General features: G+C 35.2%; 2 protein-coding genes across 5 annotated transcripts in view; both read right to left on the bottom strand.

The window, feature by feature from the left end:
- LOC123529606 (protein CLN8-like) overlaps positions 1-10,053 on the bottom strand; it is a 28,363-nt gene extending 18,310 nt beyond the window's left edge. Inside the window, exon 1 of the mRNA XM_053521624.1 lies at positions 10,035-10,053. The gene's annotated coding sequence lies outside the window, so the exon portion shown is untranslated. The remainder of the gene's footprint in view (positions 1-10,034) is intronic.
- A 1,322-nt stretch (positions 10,054-11,375) lies between these two features.
- LOC123528619 (phospholipid-transporting ATPase ABCA3-like) overlaps positions 11,376-23,744 on the bottom strand; it is a 95,699-nt gene continuing 83,330 nt past the window's right edge. For all 4 annotated transcript variants that reach the window (XM_045308465.2, XM_045308468.2, XM_045308467.2 and 1 more), the window contains one exon: positions 11,376-21,479. In XM_045308465.2, coding sequence (XP_045164400.2) covers positions 21,044-21,479 — 436 coding nt within the window. In that variant the 3' untranslated portion in view covers positions 11,376-21,043. The remainder of the gene's footprint in view (positions 21,480-23,744) is intronic.

Here is a 23,744-nt window from a genome sequence, read left to right as displayed (position 1 = left end):
AACTGACTGTAATCTCGCGTGATCTCGTGTCAGAGCGTGAATCAGCGTTATCTTAGTAAAAACAAACATCGGCGAGCATGGAGTTACAATTTGTACCTTTAAAACTACATTTAAAATACATGTTAGCTTCTAAAACAACATTAGTTTAATGTGAAATAGTCTTAAGACACAAAGTACACGTTTCTTGCCATCAAAAGATCGAAGCGTGGTCATACGGTGATAATTAATTTACCGATGAATAATTGCTTTCGCATACAAAATGGCGCGTGGAGAAAGCGTCATTTCCGGTAAACGAGATCTCATTCAGTTGTCACGGGATGTTGGCGAGATTTGTTCTATATGCCTTTCAAGTTGCCGATCTATTTATTTTTATAGCTCTTTGACCCAGATGATCTAGTTTCGAATTGACCTAGATTTTATAAAGACACGTATTCCGAATCGAGTTCACAGGGAAAAGTTATAAAATTTGGCCTCTAGATTTTTCACAAGCTTTTTATGAGTTGACTTTTATCCCAGAAGACCAAAGTATAAATACAAACATTCTAACCAGGCTTCATATAGATCAGTCAAAGTTAACATAGTGACCTAGTTTTTACACTAAACGACATAGTCTCGAGAGACCTAGTTTTTGACTCCAGATAACTATGTTTAAAACTTGATCTAGATTTCACGAACACACAAACATTCTCACAAGGTTTCATGTAGATAATTAGATATGGGCCCCTATATTGTTCATATTGTGATCTAGTTTTAAAACTGAACTTAACTTAGATTTCATAATGAAATAGTGCGACCAGGTTTGATGTAAATCAGGTGACCTCTAGAGTGTTAACAAAGGATTTACTATAATTTGACCTTATGACCTATTTTTTTTACTCAAGTTGATCTAGATTTAATCAAGACAAACATTCTGACAAAGTGTTATAAAGATCAGTAAAAGACTAGAAAATGCTTTTGTAGAAAAACGCATGTCTCCCCAAATGCATGGTAGTAACAGGCAAGAAGTCAATAGAGGACAGGAGCAAACAAAAATCCAAGAGACACCGATGGTTGGCTGCAAAAGGGATCATCTACTCGGCATGTCCAATCATCCAATGAAGTTTCAACATTCTGGGCCTAGTAGTTCCCAAGTTGTGGATTGGAAACGGGTTTCAATGTTCTGGCCCCTGTGACCTTAAGGAGGTAGGTTACCTTCATATTTGTATGTGCGCATGTCCAACCGGAAGCTAACGTGACGATTTACGACGACGTTTACGACAAACTAAATGTGTTTGTATATCCATTCTTCTGAAAACAAATCATGAACCTGTCTTCGAGCTGATGCTTTATGGTTAAATAATGCAGAAATAATGGATAAATTGCCGCAGAAACGCTTCAAAACAATGTTACCTTAAAATGACGTCATTAACATCATGACGTTACGTGTCAGTTACCGCGCAAAATTAATAGCTTTTATCTTGAAAGTACGTAATTCTGTGCATTTTCTTTATTTTAACTATTTCCAAATAACCATTATATGCTATAATATGTTTTTATTAGTCTTTTGCTCTGAATAATAATCAATACTTTGCTTCTTTTATGTAGTTATATTGAAATGTTATGCGGAACGTAAGAAAATGGATGATGGTAACCAATTTTATTTGGAATATAGTTGGGTGAAAGGTTACTTATTACGGCCATTTTCAAATAAAAAATCTAGCAGTTTGATTTGTAATACCTATTTTTCAGGTTCCGTCGATAATTTGTTACTTATATACTAAAACTAAGATCTAAAATTGTTCAAATTTCAGTAGAAAATTGTGGTTTCTTGATTTGAATTGATGTTACCATGGAAACGACGCCCGTGACCTATGTATCTAAATGTAAAATTCAAAAGCGTCGACACTGGTCTATTTAAGAAACACAGCTTCGGCTTTTTATTTTCATTCAACAATATCCATGAGAATAATAGCAGCATGCTGAACGATTTTTCATAAAAATACCAGACGAGGGGTACTACTGTAAGTATTCTAAGCTGTGAAATTTGTTTGAGTAATGCAAATAACACGAAAATATAACGTACGTTAGAAATAATATGTTTAAAAGCTACATTAACTAGAAAGAGAATTTATTCAATATTTTTATAGGAAATTACGACAAAAAGCAAGATATAAGCTATTTTAAACATCTCTGTTGCCATGGTTACTTTAAACTTTAAGAAAAATAGGGTACCATGTAAGTGCTTGGTATTTTGCTAATAATATTACCCAAATATTCCATTTTGGTCATTAACAGAATGGCACTGAAGCCGTCGAAAACCCCTATTTTTATACATAGTTGTTTAAAAATGAGAGAAATGCGTTACCATGGAAACACGAGCCCGCGACATATACATTTTAAGCTTATACTAGAAAGCTAAACGTGCATACTTATAAAATTATCAATTATGCAGACTTCTACGTATATCAATGAAACTAAAATACACTGAAAAGTGTTAAATATCCGTATTTTCCTTCTTCTTTTAATATGAAATACCTTTGGAGGGTCATGTTCTTCAAACCTGGATAAAAATTGAACTTGAAGGGACAGACACAAACGAAATTGAGATTGTAGCAATTAAAACTTCATATTACACGAAATACAAGAAAATGCTGCGGTTCAATTAATTTGAATTTACCCTTGTAACAAGGTAACCTACCTCCTTAACCTTTGATCGAGTGAACCCAAAATCAACAGGGGTCATTTACTCTGCATGTCCAATCATCCTATGAAGTTTCAACGTTCTGGTCCAAGTGGTTCTCAAGTTATTGATCGAAAAGAGTTTTCCATGTTCAGGCCCCTGTGACCTTGACCTTTGCTCAAGTGACCCCAAAATCAATAGGGGTCATCCACTTTGTAAGTCCTATTACCCTATAAATTTGAAGGTTCTGGGTCAAATGGTTCTCAAGTTATTGATCAGAAACGGTTTTCCAATTTCTGGCACCTTTTACCTTGAACTTGATCAAGTGACCCAAAAATCAGTAGGGGTTATCTACTCTCGTTTCCAATCATCCAATGAAATTTCAACATTCTGGGTCAAGTGGTTCTCAAGTTATGGATCAGAAACGGTTTTCCATGTTCAGGCCCCTGTGACCTTGACCTTTGATCAAGTGAATCCAAAAATAAAAGGGGTCTTCTACTTTGTAAGCCCACTCGGCCAATGGTCAAATGGTTCTCCAGTTATTGATCGAAAATGAAGTGTGACAGGCAGATGGCCCCTGTGACCTTGACCTTTGGTGGAGTGAACCCAAAAACAATAGGGATCATCTACTCTGTAAATCCTATTACCCAATTAAGTTTGACGGTTCTGGGTCAAATGGTTCTCAAGTTATTGATCGGAAATGGATTTCCATGTTCTGGCCCGTCCCCTTGACCTTAATAGATGGCCCCCAAAATCAATATGAGTCATCTACCTGAAAGTCAATATTAGAAAGTTTAACATTCTGGGTTTTAAAGGGTTCTCATGAAATTGTGGGAAATTGTTTTCCATGTTCAGGCCCCTAGCTGTGCCCTTGCCCTTGATGAGTGCCCCCAAAAACAATAGGGGTCGTCTACCCCAAAGCCCTACCACCCTATGAATTTTAAAGGGTCAGGAAAAATTTTTTCTCCAGTTTTTGATCAGAAATGAATGTGATATCACGGCAGATGCCTGTGGCGGACAGCAGGGCAAAAAAAAATATGTCTCCCCCAGTGGCGGGTGGTGGGGGGGGTGGTGGAGGGGGGGGGGGGGAGAAAATAAAATATTGACCAAATATTAATCAGATTCCCCGATTTATTTTGTCAAGTGACCCTTTTCTTTGATCGAGATGACCCACTTTCATATTTTTGTAGATTTTTATAGAGGGAAATCCCCGACCCCGGTTTATGTACAAAATAGAAAAAGGGTCTCTGTTTTCTGATTAAGTTTTTTTTTATATAAAAATTTTACCCACTTTTCTATTTTTTTGGGCCCCCGAAATTTTCATAGTTTCGATCTTGCGTTCCCGACCGTATACAACAGTAGACAGAAAAAGTAAAATTTACATTGTGTGGTCTCTATGTACAGTGCTGATGCCTAAGGATTCTGTTTGACTTCACTCCAGATGACGTAGGTTCGATCTTTAACCATTCTGACCAGGTATCATGTACAAAAGGTAGAGCATGTGGCCCCTTCAAGTACTAACAAGGTTATTCCATGATTTGGTTCTATCGGCCAAGATTTTGACCTAAGAACTTTATCTAGATTTTGTTAAAACAAACACTTTAAACATCTGAACTCTGGTTTATTAACAAGGCTTTTCTAGCTATGGCTCGACAGGCCTAGTTCGTGACCCAATGTGAACCAGTTTCTAAAATAAAGACATACAAATTCTGATAAGGTTTCATGTAGCTCAGACAGAAAATGTAGCGCCATCAAGCTGGCTTATGGAAGGTCGCTGGTTCTACCCAGGTGCCCGCCCGTAATGAAAAAAATGCACATAGGAGCATCTGGGGTCTTCCTCCACAATCAAAGCTGGAAAGTTGCCATATGACCTATGATTGTGTCGGTGCGGTGTTAAACCCATTAACAAGAGGGTCATGATGACCCTGGATTGCTTACCTGAGTAATATGAGCCACATGTTTCAAATGGCAAACTGATGATAAAATACTAAGAAGGTAGATCAGTAGGTCACATTCATGGTAACTGAAAGTCAGTTTTAAGATCAAATTTCAAGGCTGTATCTTAAAAAACAAGAAAGTGGGTCAGTAGGTCAAGGTCACAGTCAAGTGATCCCTAGTCGCTTGGAGTCATCAGGTAATTATAATTTAACAGTCTGGGAAATATGATCTGATAATTTTTGAAGTATTTTTTCCTACATAAATCATAATTATAACAAGTGACCCCCAGGGCGGGGCCTCTTTTCACCACAGGGGCATAATTTGAACAAACTTGTTAGAGATCCACCAGGCAATGCTACATACCAAATATCAAAGGCCTAGGCCTTGAACTTTCAGACAAAAAGATCTCCCCCACCCCCCTATATAAGTCTATGTTAAACTTGGTACACCCAGGGCAGGGCCTCTTTTCACCCTAGGGACATAATTTGAACAAATTGGTAGAGAAACACCAGGAAAGGCAACATACTTAATATCAAAAGCCTAGGCCTTGCATTTTCAGGCAAGAAGATTTTTAAAGTTTTTTTCCCTATATAAGTCTATGTAAAACTTGAGACCCTCTGGGGCAGGGCCTCTTTTGATTTAAACATATTTTATTTCAAACATATGTGCATATTACATTTTACAATTTACAATATCGATATTATACATGTTGAAAAAGGATAAGATCCGTAAGCTAAGCTTATAAAGGTCTTCTCCTACAGGGCCTCTTTTCACCCCAAGGGCATAATTTGAACAATTTTAGTAGAGGACCACAAGGCAATGCTACATACAAAATATCAAAGGCCTAGGTCTTGTGGTTTTAGACAAGAAGATTTTTAAAGTTTTTTACTAGATAAGTCTATGTAAAACTTGTGACCCCCGGGGCCGGGCCTCTTTTCACCCCAGGGGCATAATTTGAATAATCTTGATAGAAGACCATAAGATGATGTCACATGCCAAATATCAAGGCTCTAAAAACAAAGAAAAATATCAAACAGGGAATGCCACGCACCAAAAGCGCAGCCTCCTCAAAACGAACCCCCCAGCACGCAAACGCGTGCACCACACACACACACACACACACACACACTCAAAGCTTATACATCAGGACAAAACGAACAACACACACACACACACACACACTCAAAGCCAACACATAATGACAAGACGAATAATAAGCATACACACACGCGCGCACACAAAGTCAACACGCAAGGACAAAACGAACCAACAAAGCAACACAGTGGGGCACCGCCTTGGAACGGTCAGTGGCAAAAACACCACTGGGGAGCTTAAACCGGTTTATGGTGTGCACCCAACCTCACTCTTACCCCCACCATGTTCCAAAGACATGGGGCAGTGTAAATAAAAGTAATCCCCTCCAGGTGAATCTCTAACACACGTAATGGAAACAAAAAGGCATGGCATGTAAAACACAAAAATGCTCGTGTATAAATATATAAAAACAAACCTTAAGAACCAAAAACGTATGTACTCAATGCCTTTTCAGAAGACAGAGCAACAAGAGAAACACCCTTAAGGGCCCGACGAAACAGGCCAGAAGACAAATATCAAAACAGTTCAGTCCTGGTAGGATTTAAAAACTGCTCATCATAGAGTCCTCCCCCTCTTCCGTCAGACGCAATCAAAGAGGGAAGCGTAGTGTCCAACTGTAAACGGGTTGAACACTAAACATGCGGTATGTCTCAGAACAGTTGGGTCGTAACCTCTTTTAATAAAACGTTTGATAATCTTTCCAAATACATTTGGAAAATTACCATGACCCAAGATCTTACGAAGTTTGTAAACCACATCCCCATAAAAAACGGGTTTAGAAATACCTTCTCGCAGAAGTGTCTTTAAATTACTATTGAATTTTAAAACTAAATCAGAATTACGATAATAAAATTTAGTAAAATATTTACGCAATTTGTAATAACGGTAGCCTTGCTGAAGAAGTTTACTTGTAATATATTGATTACGTTCATTGAAATGCTTGACATGACTACACGCTCTGGCAAACCGAATTAATTGAGAAATATATACCCCATAAGATGTAGCCTGAGGTACATCCCCATCCAAATGGGGAAAATTTACAATACTAAAATCAAAATCATCCCTCTTGTCATAAATTTTGGTATGTATAATATTGTCATAAATAGAGAGATGTAAATCTAAAAATGAAGCATCAGTATCCGAATTGTTAGTTTTAATTAACTGAAGCTCCCTAGGATAAATAGTACCCACCAAATGACCGAAAAACGGATTATCCATATTAAGAATATCATCCAGATAGCGTGATGTATTATAAAATGCAGTTATAATATTTGCTTGCGTATCTGGAGAAAGGCTCAACATAAAGTCTCTTTCATAACAATATAAAAACAAATCTGCGACAAGGGGTGCACAATTTGTTCCCATGGGAATACCAACAACTTGTCTAAAAACTGCATTCCCAAACCTGATGTAAATGTTGTTCAATAAAAAGGAAAGGGCTTTACAAACTTCGTCACAGGTCTACATAGTATAATGTTTAATAATATTGCTAGTAAAAAAAGCTTTATCAAAATTGCAAGCGATAAATGTAGCATTCTCTCTGGCAAAAGTCTTTTGAATTAGGGCAGTTAATTTGTCATTTACTAAGTTATGTGGTAAAGTGGTATACAAAGTAGAAAAATCGTATGTACTGACTGTAGATACCTTGTAATTATTAATTTTCAACTTATCCAGGATTTCGCCAGAATTTTTAATCGGCCAAAATAAGTGTTTACCAGAGTTTTCGTATACTTTATCGCAGTATCTTTCCACGTGGGCTTTCACAGCAGTTAGACATGATGTTAATAGTTTTGAAATATTTGTAGTTGTACAAGAGCTTGAATTAGCGATAAAGCGAGCTTTATATGGTTGTTTATGCAATTTATGAATCCAGTACATGGTCGGTAGTTTAATTTGTTGATCGTCTATACGAACTTTTAAATTAAGCCTTGCGGTTTTAGTCAAGAAGATTTTTAAAGTTTTTCCTTTCGGTTGTCATGGCAACCAGAGTTCTGCATGGAATTAAATTCTTTGAATAATTTTTAAAGGGGAACACCCAAGGATCATTCCAGTGAAGTTTGGTGTATTTCTGCCCAGGGGTTTTCCAAGATTTTTTTAGAAAATGTTGATGGACGCATGACAGACGACGCACGTCGCATGACGGACATTGAGCGGTCACAAAAGCTCACCATGAGCCTTTGGCTCAGGCGAGCTGAAAACAAAAAAAGATTGTAGCCTCTAGTATTAGGTCTAGAGTGTAAGCATAAAATTGTTGATGATAGATGCCACACAATGAACTGGTGGCTCCAATAGCTCACCTGGAACAATTTTTGCTCAGATGAGATTACTAGTAACAGCCTAGTATCTTTCTAAATCCGTCCAATCATCAACGATTTTGGGTTATGATGAATTTTTAATTTCAGAAGTGTATTACTGTGAAACCTCTGAATACCGGACACCTCTCAAAACTGAACAAATTTTGCAGTCCCTAATTAAATTTGGTTTTCTTATTTCATTAGAGAAATACCCTCTTAAACCGGAACCTGTCTATTCTGGAACAATTTCTCCACAATGAACCTCTATTTAGCAACACAAAATAAACCCCAAAAACCAAACAGTTTAGGCAATCAGAATTTTGGCATTTGTCTTTTATCATAATTACCAAGTTCACTCTTTTTGGTGGCATATGTCCATAAAATCTTTAATAATGCTGCTTCACAATATAGTAACTAAACAAGAACAGGATTTCAAATGAATCAGGTTGCTTGGTAATTGTATAATTATTTATTTAATATAGTACACATTCCATCAACAAAACTCTACTTAACGTTAAAACCCCTCCATACCAAACTATTACTCTAGTCTGAAGGTCGTTCGGATTAGAGGGGTTCTACTGTATTGGATTGTACTAAACCTGGAAAAATGCACCACTTTTGATAAAATTTGAATATACTCATCAGAATTTTACTTAAAATTGCAAAAGAGACACCCAAGGAACACTTCTGTGAAATTATTTCAAAATTGGAGCACTGGTTTAGGAGACAGCATTTGTTTTTTAAGCTCTTGTGACCATATTTTGTTGACAAAACAGTCATTCAAACATTCTTGATTAAGGGTTACTCGAGAAACATTTGTGTGAAATCACATGCCACAGTTTAACTCCCTGAGGCCGATATCGTAACATACCTGCTGCGGCGGGATAAGAATTACCACCTGACGTCGAAGAACATTATTAGCTCATCTGATTTTTTGAAAAAAAATGATGAGTTATTGTCATCACTTGAGCGGTTGTCGGCGTCTGCGGCGGCGTCGGCGTCGGCGTCTGCGTCGACGTTGCCTGGTTAAGTTTTATGTTTAGGTCAGCTTTTCTCCTAAACTATCAAAGCTATTGCTTTGAAACTTGGAATACTTGTTCACCATCATAAATTGACTCTGTATAGCAAGAAGCATAACTCCATCTTGCTTTTTGCAAGATTTATGGCCCCTTTTGTACTTAGAAAATATCAGATTTCTTGGTTAAGTTTTATGTTTAGGTCAACTTTTCTCCTAAACTATCACAGCTTTTGCTTTGAAACTTGGAATACTTGTTCACCATCATAAGCAGACCCTGTACATCAAGAAACATAACTCCATCTTGCTTTTTGCAAGAATTATTGCCCCTTTTGGACTTAGAAAATCAGTTTTCTTGGTTAAGTTTTATGTTTAGGTCAGCTTTTATCCTAAACTATCAAAGCTGTTCCTTTAAAACTTGCAACACTTGTTCACCATCATAAGCTGACCCTGTACAGCAAGAAACATAACTCCATCCTGCTTTTTGCAAGATTTATGGCCCCTTTTGGACTTAGAAAATATCAGATTTCTTGGTTAAGTTTTATGTTTAGGTCAACTTTTTCTCTTAAACTATCAAAGCTATTGCTTTAAAACTTGCAACACTTGTTCACCATCATAAGCTGACCCTGTACAGCAAGCAACATAACTCCATCCTGCTTTTTGCAATAATTATTGCCCCTTTTGGACTTAGAAAAATCATTTTCTTGGTTGAATATTATGTTTAAGTCAACTTTTCTCATAAACTATCAAAGCTATTGCTTTAAAACTTGCAACAGTTTTTCACCATCATAAGTGGACACTGTACATCAAGAAACATAACTCTATCCTGCTTTTTGCAAGAGTGATGGCCCTTTTTAGACTTAGAAAATCATGGGTAGGACAATATTTCTATTATACAAAAAAAATCAGATGAGCGTCAGCACCCGCAAGGCGGTGCTCTTGTCTAACCTTATAATAATCACACTCGCGTACACTCACTTGAAAACATGCAGGGAACATTTATTAACTTGGGTGTAAATTAAAATATACTTACAAAGTACTCGAAGTTTGAACAAATATTTTTTATATCAAATTTCGTCCGTTGCTTATATCCAAATAGAACAAAATTTTCACTAAACAATTTTAACACACCTATTGCGTTTAACAGATATTTGAACATTAAATTCTAATAAATATAAATGCACCACTGAATATTTACATCAGCATTTCATAAATTTACACCCGTTTTTGTGTGAATATCAGTGGTTTATTTTGATGTATAATCTATTTCTAAACATGTACACAAATGTTGTGTGTCACGCGCTGAGACAGTTAAGTTGTAATATTTACATCCATCTTTGAATAATTATTAAATTTACAAACATGCGTTTATTTACATATTCTTTTTTTGTATTTTATGAAACATGCTTTGTTGTGTTATTTTTATCTATTTGTATCGTATGTGATGTAAGTGTACCAATATTTCAGCCTTCTAAAACTTAACATTTTCCGACCATTCATTTGTCTGATAATGGAATCGCATCGAATCATCATAAGACGGAACTGATATTTCAGAATCAGCATGATAATAAATGAATATTTTCTTCATTTTAAGAAAGATCTCTGGCCGACGACATTATTTTACTCTTTTGAAATACAGTATGAACGAACACAGCGGAGATCGTGTTTTTATTTCATTTACATTACCGCATAGTTACAACCATTCATTTTAACAAGGGACCTAATTATTAGCTCAACTAGTAGTTATTACAGCAAAAAAAAAAAAAAAAAAAACAGTATGCAAAGTATTTTTGCTTTTGTCAAGATTATCAAAAATTAACAAGTACTTATCGCAATTATCATGATCTCGGTGCCGCGACTATACTCGTCAATCGCCGTCATGGGGAGTCCTGATAACGCGCGTATAGTCGCATATCGACGCAACAGGGGTAGAAAATACAACGCCTATAGTCGCATTTCGGCCCTAGGGAGTTAAAGTTCCTTGTGTATATATACAGGGAAAAATGATCACAGCCCCTGGTGTTTTTGGTGCATTTGAATAATATGAACAATCTTGGTAGAGGGTCATCCTAGAGATGTAGTGTCAAGATTTTTCTAGTTCTAGCTCTGGCAGCCCCTCTGTGCAGCTAGGTGGGATGTTGGAACAACTACTGGGGAGGACCATAACAGAAACATCAATATTTAAAGTTTAATCAGCTTCAACCAATTGGTTTCAAAGATGTTGTTTGAAGAAAACTGTGGACAAATTACAGATGGAAGGATAACAGATGGACATACAACAAAAGGTTAGTGGTCAAAGCAGCTCATTCTAGTACAAAGTGCTCAGGTGAGCTAAAAATCTTTCAATTTGGACTTTCACACAAGAAATATTACATACTTTTTTCCAGTTTATTCAACAAGAAAAATACTAAACAATACATAATTAAATTTAAAGAGATGTGTATAAATATTAGTAAATGTAAAACAAGTACAGAACAGTCTTGCAATATATAACATATATCACATGTTTATGAATATGATATGTCATACCTATATGCATGAAAAAGGATTTCAAGAAAATATTTCCTAGGCAATATGAAAAACAAATTGTCAAGTTGTCAAATATCACCTGTTTATCATATGTTAACTTTATGAATATAATATGTCACACCTATGCATGTAAAGGATTTCAAGAAATTTTTTGAATATTAATAAATTTTTCAGCTTTCAAATATCACCTGATTTCGTAATAACATAACGGAAGTCAAAAATATCTTCAATGGTATGGCCTGTTTGCTCTGAGATTTTTGGTATTTCAGGGTTTTATTTTCAACAGTCTGCTCAGATTCATTTGTATAAAAGAAATATAGAGAGTGTCAACAAAGTTTCAGGAGAGTTTAATTAAGCGTTATAAATAATTTAATCTAAATACAAGTATGATCCACTTAATTAATTGTTTTCCTGATGCATAACAGTAATCTAACATATAACTTTAAAGTTTCACTGACAAAATGAAGCATGGAAAATGTTAAAGCTTTGACTATATTTGTGCCTTACCTAACCCCTGTTCATTTCTGTATATAGACATAAACAAAAAAATTATTTAAACAAGAGCTGTCTCCATAGGATGACACATGCCCCCGATGGCACTTTGAATGAATAGTTATGGCCGATGTTAGAGTTTAGGACCTTTGACCTATGGAGCTGGGTCTTGCACGCGACACGTCGTCTTACTGTGTCACACATTCATGCGTAGTTATTTTAAAATCCATGCATGAATGACAAAGATATGGACCGGACATGCCCATTAATGCACTATCATGAAAAATGACCTTTAACGTCTAAGTGTGACCTTGACCTTTGAGCTACGTACCTGGGTCTTGCACACGACACGTCGTCTTACTGTGGTACACATTCATGCCAAGTTATTTGAAAATCCATCCATGGATGACAAAGATATGGACCGGACACGCCCATCAATGCACTATCCTTTAACGTCTAAGTGTGACCTTGACCTTTGAGCTACGGACCTGGGTCTTGCATGCGACACGTCGTCTTACTGTGGTACACATTCATGCCAAGTTATTTGAAAATCCATCCATGGATGACAAAGATATGGACCGGACACGCCCATCAATGCACTATCCTTTAATGTCTAAGTGTGACCTTGACCTTTGAGCTACGGACCTGGGTCTTGCGCGCGACACGTCGTCTTACTGTGGTACACATTCAGGCCAAGTTATTTGAAAATCAATCCATCAATGACAGAGATATGGACCGGACAATAAAATTGCGGACAGACTGACAGACCGACAGACGGTTCAAAAACTATATGGGGGCCTCCGTGGCCGAGTGGTTAGAGTCGTTGACTTCAAACCATTTGCCCCTCATCGATGTGGGTTCGAAACCTCATTTGGGGCGTAGAATTCTTCACGTGAGGAAGCCATCCAGCTGGCTTACGGAAGGTCGGTGGTTCTACCCAGGTGCCCGCTCGTGATGAAATAGTGCACGGAGGGGCACCTGGGGTCTTCCTCCACCATTAAAGCTGGAAAGTCGCCATATGACCTAAAATTGTGTCGGTGCGACGTTAAACCCAACAAAATAAATAAATAAATCAAAAACTATATGCCTCCCTTCGGGGGCATAAAAACACAAATTTTCTAAGTACAAAAGGGCCATAATTCTGATAAAATGTAAGACAGAGTTATGGTTCTTGGTCTGCTTGTATTCCTAATAATGATAAACAAAAGTAACAGGTTTCAACGCTGTATCTCATATAGTTTTCAAGACAAGTGAACCTAAACATATATTTCAATCAATTCTACTACTATGATGAACTGATGACAACTCTTACTGATTTTTCAAAAGAACAACAAAAATCAGAAAAGCTTAATATATTTCATCACAAATACATATGTCAGATAAATTTTGGTTTTCATACGCAGGAGTGTTTGTTTACATTAAAATACACACACAAAAACAATCATATTCACATTAAATAATCGCAGAATGCTACTTTTATAATGCTGTCTCCTACTAATCCACAAAACACAGCTATGTAATCTACTCTAAAAACCAACATAACATTGATATTATGCAGTTATATTGTAATTTGCAATAAATTATGCTAAAGTATGGTAAGTTTGAATAGCTATTTGTACATTCTGGTTATTTCTGTTCCGACCATATACATACAGTTCACATTATTTGATTCAATTTTGATAAGTCAATTTTGTCTTTGGTTGTTAGTAATTAATCCTTTTAAGAACATAATAACGCAGATAAAAAGGTCATTCAGTCAAACTTTGTTTGCTCGAACTCGGATAATTTGTGTACCATGCTTCGCTGGAACTCGTTGTAAGGTCCCGGAAAAGTTCTTGTATAATATATGTTGTTTGATGGCTCGAACTGCTGATAACGCAAACACATTTTTCCAGTCCTATCAAGTTCGAGTGAACGCAGTTTGACTGTACATCAAATACCTTAAATTTATCCAAATTACATTCATTTCATCTCTAGAAAAGACACACAGGTATGTAGATGTAACACTATATCACCGGCACAAATAATATCACATCAAAAATGTTTGATCCATCAAATCTGTAACAGGGCTTTTTGTTAATTTTGGCTTTATATTGCACGATTCAGACATGTTATACATTATTTAAAATAAACATTACTCTCGGATTAGTCTTGGGTATTTGGAGGGTTAACAAAACAGTCGGACATAGGGCAGTAGTGATGGGCCGACAATCGAATAATCGTCGGCGTTGCATTCATGAGCGCGATCGCCGGCTTCACTTTTCCCTGACCAATTAATTACTTGGCATCCTAAACGGATGATTTAGTTGTTTTTGACCTTTCTCTTTCTGGTATTTACGGTTCTTTGGGGCAATTACGCAAAGGGAAACTACTCTACGTAAAAATGGATTTCTCCAAAGTCTCGAAAGAAATTGAGGTCATCTGTGATCACCCAGATTTTGGAAGATATATGGCTTTTACAAAATTAAGCCGGGAAAACCACCAATCTAAACTCTTGACATTAGTATTGCAGTATGCATAGCATCCCGTAAGACTTACGCAAGCATATTAGCAAAGGCATTTTCAATTTTTGATTTTGTGGGATAACTTGAAATCATCCCAGTCGTTAACTAAGAATTAATATAATAATTTTTTTGCTCCAAATAATTTTATTTTAATAACACAATATCACTGGATAAGTCCCTTGTGAAATTAAGAGGAACAACTGATATGAAGTTAACTATCTTCACAAATACTTTACCTTTATGCTGTTAACTTAATCGTGCCTATGAAAGGATACAATAGAAATAGGATATTTGGTGTCTGTGTGGTTCATTTCTTAAGTAATGACATAAAACATACACTGTGAGGTGAAGTTATAGATATGCAACTAGAGTAACCGATTGTCCGATTATATCCGATTAATCGAATCGGTTGGCTTGTCCGATTATGCCGATTAATCGATTGGCAAATCTAACCGATTTGCACATCACTATAGGGCAGTCACATTATCAAAATGGGGATATCAGTAGAAACTATCACCTAGCACATGACATGCTCTCAGCCAATCAGTGGCTCAGTTGTGCATAAATGAGGTATCCCGGGGTAATAAAATATAAATGCTACATCTTATTGTCTTATATTAACCCTTACCATGCTGGACACGATTGATTCTGCCTTTGCGACCAGTGTAGATCATGATCAACCTGCAATTTGTGCAGTCTGATCAAGATCTGCACTGTTTGCCATTCAGTCAGTATCTGTTTGGTAAGCACCCCTTTTAACAGTTAATGGTACTGTCCAAATTGAAAGATGGACAAGTTCATTATACAAATTTAGCAGGGTACGGGTTAAAGTGAAATCAAGGAAAAACCTTGTTACGGAAAATGTGAATCAAACAGTAATGTTGACTACCATATACATTGTGTTAAGATACAAAAATAAAAATAATAAAGAAAATATAATACATCTTGATTGTTAATCTTAAACTCCTGATAGTAATGTGACTTTATATGTTAATAATGAAACATACAGTAAATATTTGAACAAACAGTAGACAACTGTCTATACATTACAGCATTTTTTTCCTGATTATATCTCTTTTCTGACAATAATAGTACATCCCAAAAAAGCAGATTAATATTTAAAGGCTTAAGTTGTTGTTTCTGCAGTAGACTCTAGCCTAAGGAATGCACATCATTCAAGCTCCTTGAGGTGATGTGTTAAATCTTCTTGCATTTTAATACTTCTTATTAAGTCTACAGTACCTAAACAAGACAAGCAACACTGAAAAAAAAACAACAACTTTATTTATTATAATAATTGGTTACTTATCTGAAGAAGAAAATGGCACAATACATTTTGATAAAAAATAAAATTTTGATTTCAACCACTGTTCATGAATACCTGTAAAATTCCAAAGAATTCCTAAGCATAAAATACCCCTTATATTTATCCAGTAATTTATATACCTATATATAGCCAGAAATAAGCGTTTTTATGTTTCTAGAAATAAACCTGGTGTAATCTAGACCAGACAGTTTCTTCATTAACTTGGTTACTTGATTGCACAGAGTACATTAGTACCCAAGAATGTACAGAGTACATTAGAATGTACAGACTACATCGGTAACCTGAAAGTAAAGAGTACAGTACGTCCCCTTATTGCAAAAAGGTACCATAAACTTCTTTTATTATCAGCACTTGGTACCTTTTTGCTTCAATGGGGCAATTAGTACCTAAGAATGTACAGAGTAAATTAAAACGTACAGAGTACATCAGTAACTAGAATGTAAGAGTACATTAAATTGGTAACTTGAATATACAGAGTACATTGGTAACTTGAATGTGCAGAGTACATCAGTAACCAAGAATTAGTAAATGTACTCTGTACATTCTTGGTTACCCATGTACTCTGTACATTCAAGTGTACTATAAATGTACTCATTTGGATCTTAAAATTGGTGACTTCTTCATAAACCCATTAATTCTAAATGACTGCATTTTTTTATTCAATTTGTTTGAAAAGCCTGCAGAAGAGAATAATCATGAAACCTGACAAAGTCTGAGTAATAAATTAAGTTGGATTTCTGCTCAATATCACTGGAACAGATCCATGGCAAAACCAACACAGATACAAAGGTTCCTAGTTTGTGTTAACAGCATCTGATAACAGCATCTGGATTTCAATAACTTATTAAAAATGCTAAGCTATACAGATTTTTCGTTTCTTAAACACATATCACAAAAGATAACAAATGGATTTCAAAAAAGTGAAAAGTTTTCATAAAGAAGATATGACCACAGACAAAATGAAATATGAAGAATTTATGATAGCTTCTGACCTCAATCTTTCAACTGAAAAACAAAAATAGTAGAAAACAAAAATAACACACAATTTACCAAATCTTAAGCAAGCAATCACTTCTACCATAGTCACAAAGAAGTGATTAGAACGGAATATTTGTTGTATAAAATTATTTTTTGTGCATGTATATTTTTAAATAACATTTGAGGTAATAGCATAAAGTACCTGTCTCAAAGATTATACAACTGAGTTAGGACACTGATGTAAGAATACGAGCTTGTCATTGGTCAATTTCAAAATGTTGCTAAACAAATAACAAATCAACATCAGAATTTCGAGACTGGTCTCCAAACTCAGATTAACAATCTCAGACTGTGATCTTGATACACTTAATGTATAGTCAGATGCAAAATGTATTATATTAAATTATACAGAGTATTTAGGAATGGTCTCAACTTCTGATCCACCTGTTTTTCCCTTTATTTCTCTTTAAATATTATACAATACCATTCCTATTATATATCCTTCTAAAGAACTGCAAGGGTAGAAATAGAATTTCTTAACTAATTGTCAAAAAAACAATTATGGTTAGGTATTCTCCATTGTAAATTTCAAACTTTTTGGACATGAAAAAAAATAATTAAATTTCAATTTTGGTATATTTTCGATGGACTGATAAAAAACTTTTCCAAGATAGTCATTCTCAACTAAATTCTTTTCAAAATTTTTTCAAGGTCTTACGCCTTACTCTTGAAAAAATGGACATTATCAATTTTAAAGATATCTTTAAAACTGAGGAAGTTCCCTTGAGATGTGCTGAATGATGTATATCTTCTATCTGAAACTGGCTAAATCAAGCCAAAACTAACATAAACAGAAAACATATTTTGTGGTCAAAAAAGGAACTTGAAAATTTTAGGCTGTCGGTGGATCAAGATCACAGAAAAGTGCTGTGGAATTCGTAATGTAAACAATATACAAAGCATATTTATTCATAGGCAAACTTTAAAATATAACAGACATATATAAATCTTTAAAAACAATCATGTAACATTTTTGTCAAGCAGAAAAAGTTTGTGAAAGAATCAAGCAAAATGACAGTAAAGAAAATGAAATATTGTCACCAATACAAATTAATTTAGCACTGCACCATGTAAAATAGTAAGTTAAAGTAACATGGTGTAAATAAAGTCTATGTTGATGCAGATGTAAACAGAAATGAAGCAAGTAAGTATATAAAATACAGGTTCCATGCTAAGCTCAAAATCAGTCTAGTCATTGAAAACTCAAGACCAGTCTGATAATTTAGGCTTGCCATTGGTCAACTTCAAAATGATGTTCAGAAGCAACCAATCAGATTGTGGTGTTCCAAGACTGGTTTTCAAATAACTTTTGCCGAGGTGAAAACAAAAGTTGCGCTAAGTTTTATTTTCATGTACAAAATGCAAAATCAGTTCTGTCAATTAAAGCAACTAGAAAACAAGCTCTGCTGAATAATATTTATATTATGACATATTCACATAAAAATGACAGAGGCACAAAATAAATTCCGATTCAAAGAAAGATGGTTTGCAAATGAATTATTTTTTTCTTTTCAAGATTATCTGCATTTTTCCTTTAAAAAATTTGAATTGTTATTTGTTAATTTGTAACAATTTAAATTAAAATTTCATAAAGTTTTAACTTAACTAGTTCCTCAACAACAATAACAACAAGAAAGATGGCAAGAAGGATACAAATAACGCTACTACAACATAATATTATTTCCTAAACGCTCTGGGAAACGATAATTCAAACTATGTTAAACTTTTAATGTATACTGCTGGAAGGGAGAGGGGAGGGGTAAAAATTCTATCTTTATTATATAAGTAAAACATTTTTGTAAAGATATAGCTTGTACTTCACAAGTAAATATGCACAGGCAGAAAACAAATTCCTTAACAGTTTGAAATCTAACCTTGTATCATTGTGTATACATACTTTTTTGCATGAATGTTTATAACATGGTTCTATTAGTAGTTCAAATGGAAAAGCTTCTTAAAACATGAAAAGCAAGCCGGAAAGTTCTCCATCACAACCCTTCTAACATGATTAAATTGCAGTTTACCAAAGATGACATTATTTTCCAATTCATTTCGAACATTTCAAGTAGGCATTTCTATCAATAAACAGCATATGTAAATGAAGCCAAAATCCAACATGTGTAAATAAAAACAACATTATGAGGTCCAAAACGTGTACTAAATGCAAGACTTCCAATCTGAATTATCACCCATGACCTTACAGTGTGGTTAGTTTTTCAGTAAAATACCTTTTAGTACAAGGATGTATATCATAAAAGGGTCATTACAATAGTAGTTTGATCTTGAAACTTGTATTCTGCTATAACTTCACTTGCAAATTTTATCTGATTGGATCACACTCGACGCTCGGGTGGATCTAGGTCTGGAAAAGTCCACTTGCAACAACCCCATTACATTTTTTCAATAAATATCTGAGGAGTCCAATATAAGAACATATTAATTTTAGCGAAATTTATACTATATTCAACATTTATACAATGCTTGTTAAGCCTAGTAATGCCATTCAAAACTGTGTCAATTTACACGTAGTGAGTTACTCACTTTATCAGAAAATACTTTAGTTTAGTCATTAAGTGTACGACTTGAAGCCTGACAAAAATAATTAATAAATAAAAAAAAAGAAACAATTTCAACATAAGCATCAGTCTCCTCATTCAATTTCAAGCAGTTAATAATTGCACAAACATATAAATATTAAATATACAAAAATATACACTTAAAAATCTACAAACTGTTTCAGAAAACTTGAAAATTTGTACTGGAAGGTAAAGTTTAAAGCTAAATTGTTAGTCTATGAAAATAAAGCACATTATTTTACATGCACTTCACTTCTGAAATTACTTTTATGCTTTGTTAAGTGAAAACTCAACCTTTCTCTATGCAGATTGCAAAAGAATGCAATTTAATTGACACATACATGTATACTGCATTACCAAATCACTTGGTAATTTAGAAATAGTAGTTATGTGAGTGCTACGAAGTCATGCGGTCCCCTTCAGAACTATGTTAAGCAATTTCTTTGGTTATAAAAAACATGTAATGTAAGTTAACATTAACATGACAAACTGAAGTTTGAAGGAAAACAATAGTAGCTTACTGAACCTAACGTAGTGGTCCTGTAATGAAAATTGTCCATTTCTGAGCAATTGTGTACTCTCATATGGTATTATTTTACAATAATGTCAACTGATTAAGCTTACAGAAGCAAAACAGGCTTTGACAAGACTGTGTTGGTATTTTGGCATTCTATGGGTGTAAATTTAATTCACACTTGCCAACGGCTTTCAGTCCAAATCAGAGAATGCTGAAATTGCATAATGGGGAATACGCAAATGAAAATAAATTGCAGACTGCCAATACGAGTCCAGTTAAAAATGTATACACACAAGCAATCAGGCAAAAAACCAAAAAAAAAAACTGAAATATTGTCTCAAAACCTTTTTTTTTTCAGAGACAGGTTTTCTAGTTGTCATGGTTAAAGGAAGAAACATTTTTCTTTCCTTCTACATTTTTGTATTTTTTTATACTGGATTAACAACACATTCAAAACTGTAAAAGTAATCATTTAGTCCTCAAACATTTTGGTGAAAAGAAAGGATCATAATACACTGGTGTACTAGATGAGCGACATTCTTACATTACTCTAAGCACTTTTTGTAAATTCTTAGAGCACTGAGAGTGGTTACCTAAAACATCTGAGCAAGTTACTTTTAGCAAGAGGCCTGCTTATTCATATAATTCTTTTAGCAACTGAGATTTTCAAATTCCGAAATTACAAGTTTTACCTTAAGTCAATTTTTTGTTAACAGTCCATCTCTTGCTTGGGCAATATAACAACATGCCATTTGCTACTGATCAAAAAGAGTGGCTACAAAGACAAAACTGATAAATATACACATGAATATACCCTATAAAGATAGGTATAAGGCATATTTCTGCACAATAAAACAAACATCTATTAAACACTAATTACCTAGTAAAATATTGTAAGTTAATTTAACTCTGCACCAGATGGTTGTTTTCACCATTTCCGACAAACTTGTTCTCTTTTTATCCTTAAAAAATCTTGGAACTGTCAGTAATTTCAGATACATTCAGTACCTTATAAAGAACTGTAATTTGATTCAGATTTCAACACCAAGAGAGTTAACTCTAACCAAAACAAAGGCATCCTCCTTTACAACAGCCCTTGTTTTCTTCTATAGGCGCGATCTGATTCTGGGTGAAAGCAAGGAAAATTTGTTCGAGCGTCGTTTGATGCACCGAGTAGTCATCTACATTGAACTGTTCTTTCGCTTTCTCCATCACACCGAATATTTGACCAAGTTTTGCGTTATCATCCGGGATACGGAAATGGATGTAGCCTTGGTTATCATCGAAAACTTCAGTGTCTGGGAATGTTTGCTTTAAGAACCCTACGAGTCCCTGGCTACCAGACACAAAGCCCGATTGATCCAAACCCATTCTGCAGAACAGTGTGTAGCCATGACCAAACTTGTTCTTCAAATGCTGTGGGCTCCCCAGACAGACAAACTTTCCATTTACCATGATGACAATTCTTGTACATAAGGCATCACATTCCTCCATGCTAAAATGAAAGTAAACAAAATTTTGATAGACAAGTTCAAACATATAATCTTTTACTTAAAACAAATAACAGGAGTATAAACAAGTTATGTGCAGCAGCTGTATTCATGACTTCGAAGTAAACAGCACACCAGTCTCTTCATCTCCTTTTCAGAGAAGAAGGGCTGATGCCACATACCGGGCACATTATTCACTGTATATGGAGCTAGAAAATTATCTCCCTTGTGTCAAATTTTTAATATTTTTCCTGGTCTCATTACATTATCAAGGAAGATCATACTGATCTGATCATGCACTTATAATGATGTTATTACATAATATGTTAAGTAACTCAAGGGGGCCATGATGGCCCTAGATAGCTCACCTCAATGTGTCGGGGGAGGGGGCAGAATATCAAAGTTTTCAATACAACTAGAAATGCTTTTGAGAAAAGCGCATGTCTCCCACAACTGCCCCTATGAAAAATGTTAGTTTCTCTAGATGTTTTAGACGAGTGGATCCAATTAGATGGTCTGGATGAGTGGATCCAATCAGTAATTCAAGGGCCATAAATCAAAAGTGCCTGGGCGGATTTGGCTAGTAATCGAACTTGGGTAAGGTCTTATGACCAAACACATTTTGTTCAAGTTTGGTGAAGATCGGATGAGAAATGTCCGACTTAGAGAGCGGACAAGAGTAAACAGACGGATTTTTTCGGTAATTCAAGGGCCGTAACTCTAAAATGCCTGGACCGAATTGGCTAGTTATCGAACGGATGAGAAATGTTCGACTTAGAGTGAGGACAAGAGTAAAAAGGCCGATTTTTCGATAATTCAAGGGCCGTAACTCCAAAATGCCTGGACCGATTTGGCTAGTTATCGAACTTGGCCAAGGTCTCATGGTCAAACACATTTTGTTCAAGTTTGGTGAAGATCAGATGAGAAATGTTTGATTAAGAGTGCAGACATGAGTAAAAAGGCCAATATTTCGATAATTCAAGGGCCGTAACTCCAAAATACCTGGACCGATTTGGCTAGTTATCGAACTTGGCTGAGGTCTCATGGTCAAACACATTTAGTTCAAGTTTGGTGAAGACTGGATGAGAAATATTCGAATTAGAGTGCGGACAAGAGTAAAAAGACCGATTTTTGGTAATTCAAGGGCCATAACTCCAAGACACCTGGACCGATTTGGCTAGTTATCAAACTTGGACGAGGTCTTATGGTCTAACACGTTTTGTTTAAGTTTGGTGAAAATCGGATGAGAAATGTTTGACTTAGAGTGCGGACAAGCTTTGTGACAGACACACATACAGACACACACACAGACACAGACTGGAGTAAATCAATATGTCTCCCACACCACTGTGTGGTGGGAGACATAAATATATAGGGGAAAGTGTGGCGGGATGCCGGCTGGACTGTGAGCGATCAAAATAGCTCACCCTGAGCACTTTGTGCTCAGCTGAGCTAAAAACTAGCAGTATATGAACAATATGCTCAACACCGCCTAAAATGATGTTAAAATGTTTAACAGCAGTGACATATGACTTAAGGACAGGATATAAAATATTACCTTTTTATGTAAGAGTTGATTTGAGATGCTCCCTGGCCCTCTGTAGCATGGTACAGGGAACAAGTGAATAAAGTATTGCCATGCAATACAAAGTCCCCGACTGGAAGGCACCTAATTTTCTCTACTGCAGTATAACATAATGAACTGATATCTGTCAATGATGTATAAACAATATTGTACTATATATACAATATGTTATAACAAAACACTTGGATTAAAACTGATATATATAAAAACCTACAGTTGTTTTCATATTGAATTTTTTTGGCTGATTATAAAAATGTTATCATGTAAGTTATTTATAGTAACAACAAAGGGAAATTAATCTTTAAAAAAAAAAAAAAAAAAAAAAAAAAATCTATATAACATAAGTCCACAAGAAACTCTTTACCAGGTAGAGATAGGTCAAAATACACCTAAAAATTGGATGTAACATGCATGCTGTACCACAGAAAAGTGGTCTCGATTTTTCTCTACCGCCAGTAATAAAAAAGTTACAATAAAATCTATTTATAGTAACAACAAAGGGACGTAATTCTAAAAGCAAGGGTGCCTCATGGTGGTGAACATTTGGTCCAAGTTACATCAAAATCCCTTCATGCATGAAGAAGAAATGTTCCGTACAAAGTCATTCTTGAATTTGACCTTTGACCTCTAAATATGACCTTGACCTTAGACCTAGGGACCTGGTTCTTGCGCATGACATGTTGTC

Source organism: Mercenaria mercenaria, chromosome 13 (genome assembly GCF_021730395.1).
Source record: "Mercenaria mercenaria strain notata chromosome 13, MADL_Memer_1, whole genome shotgun sequence".
In the NCBI taxonomy this organism is placed as follows: Eukaryota; Metazoa; Mollusca; class Bivalvia; order Venerida; family Veneridae; genus Mercenaria; species Mercenaria mercenaria.
This window is presented reverse-complemented; position numbering and strand designations above follow the sequence as displayed.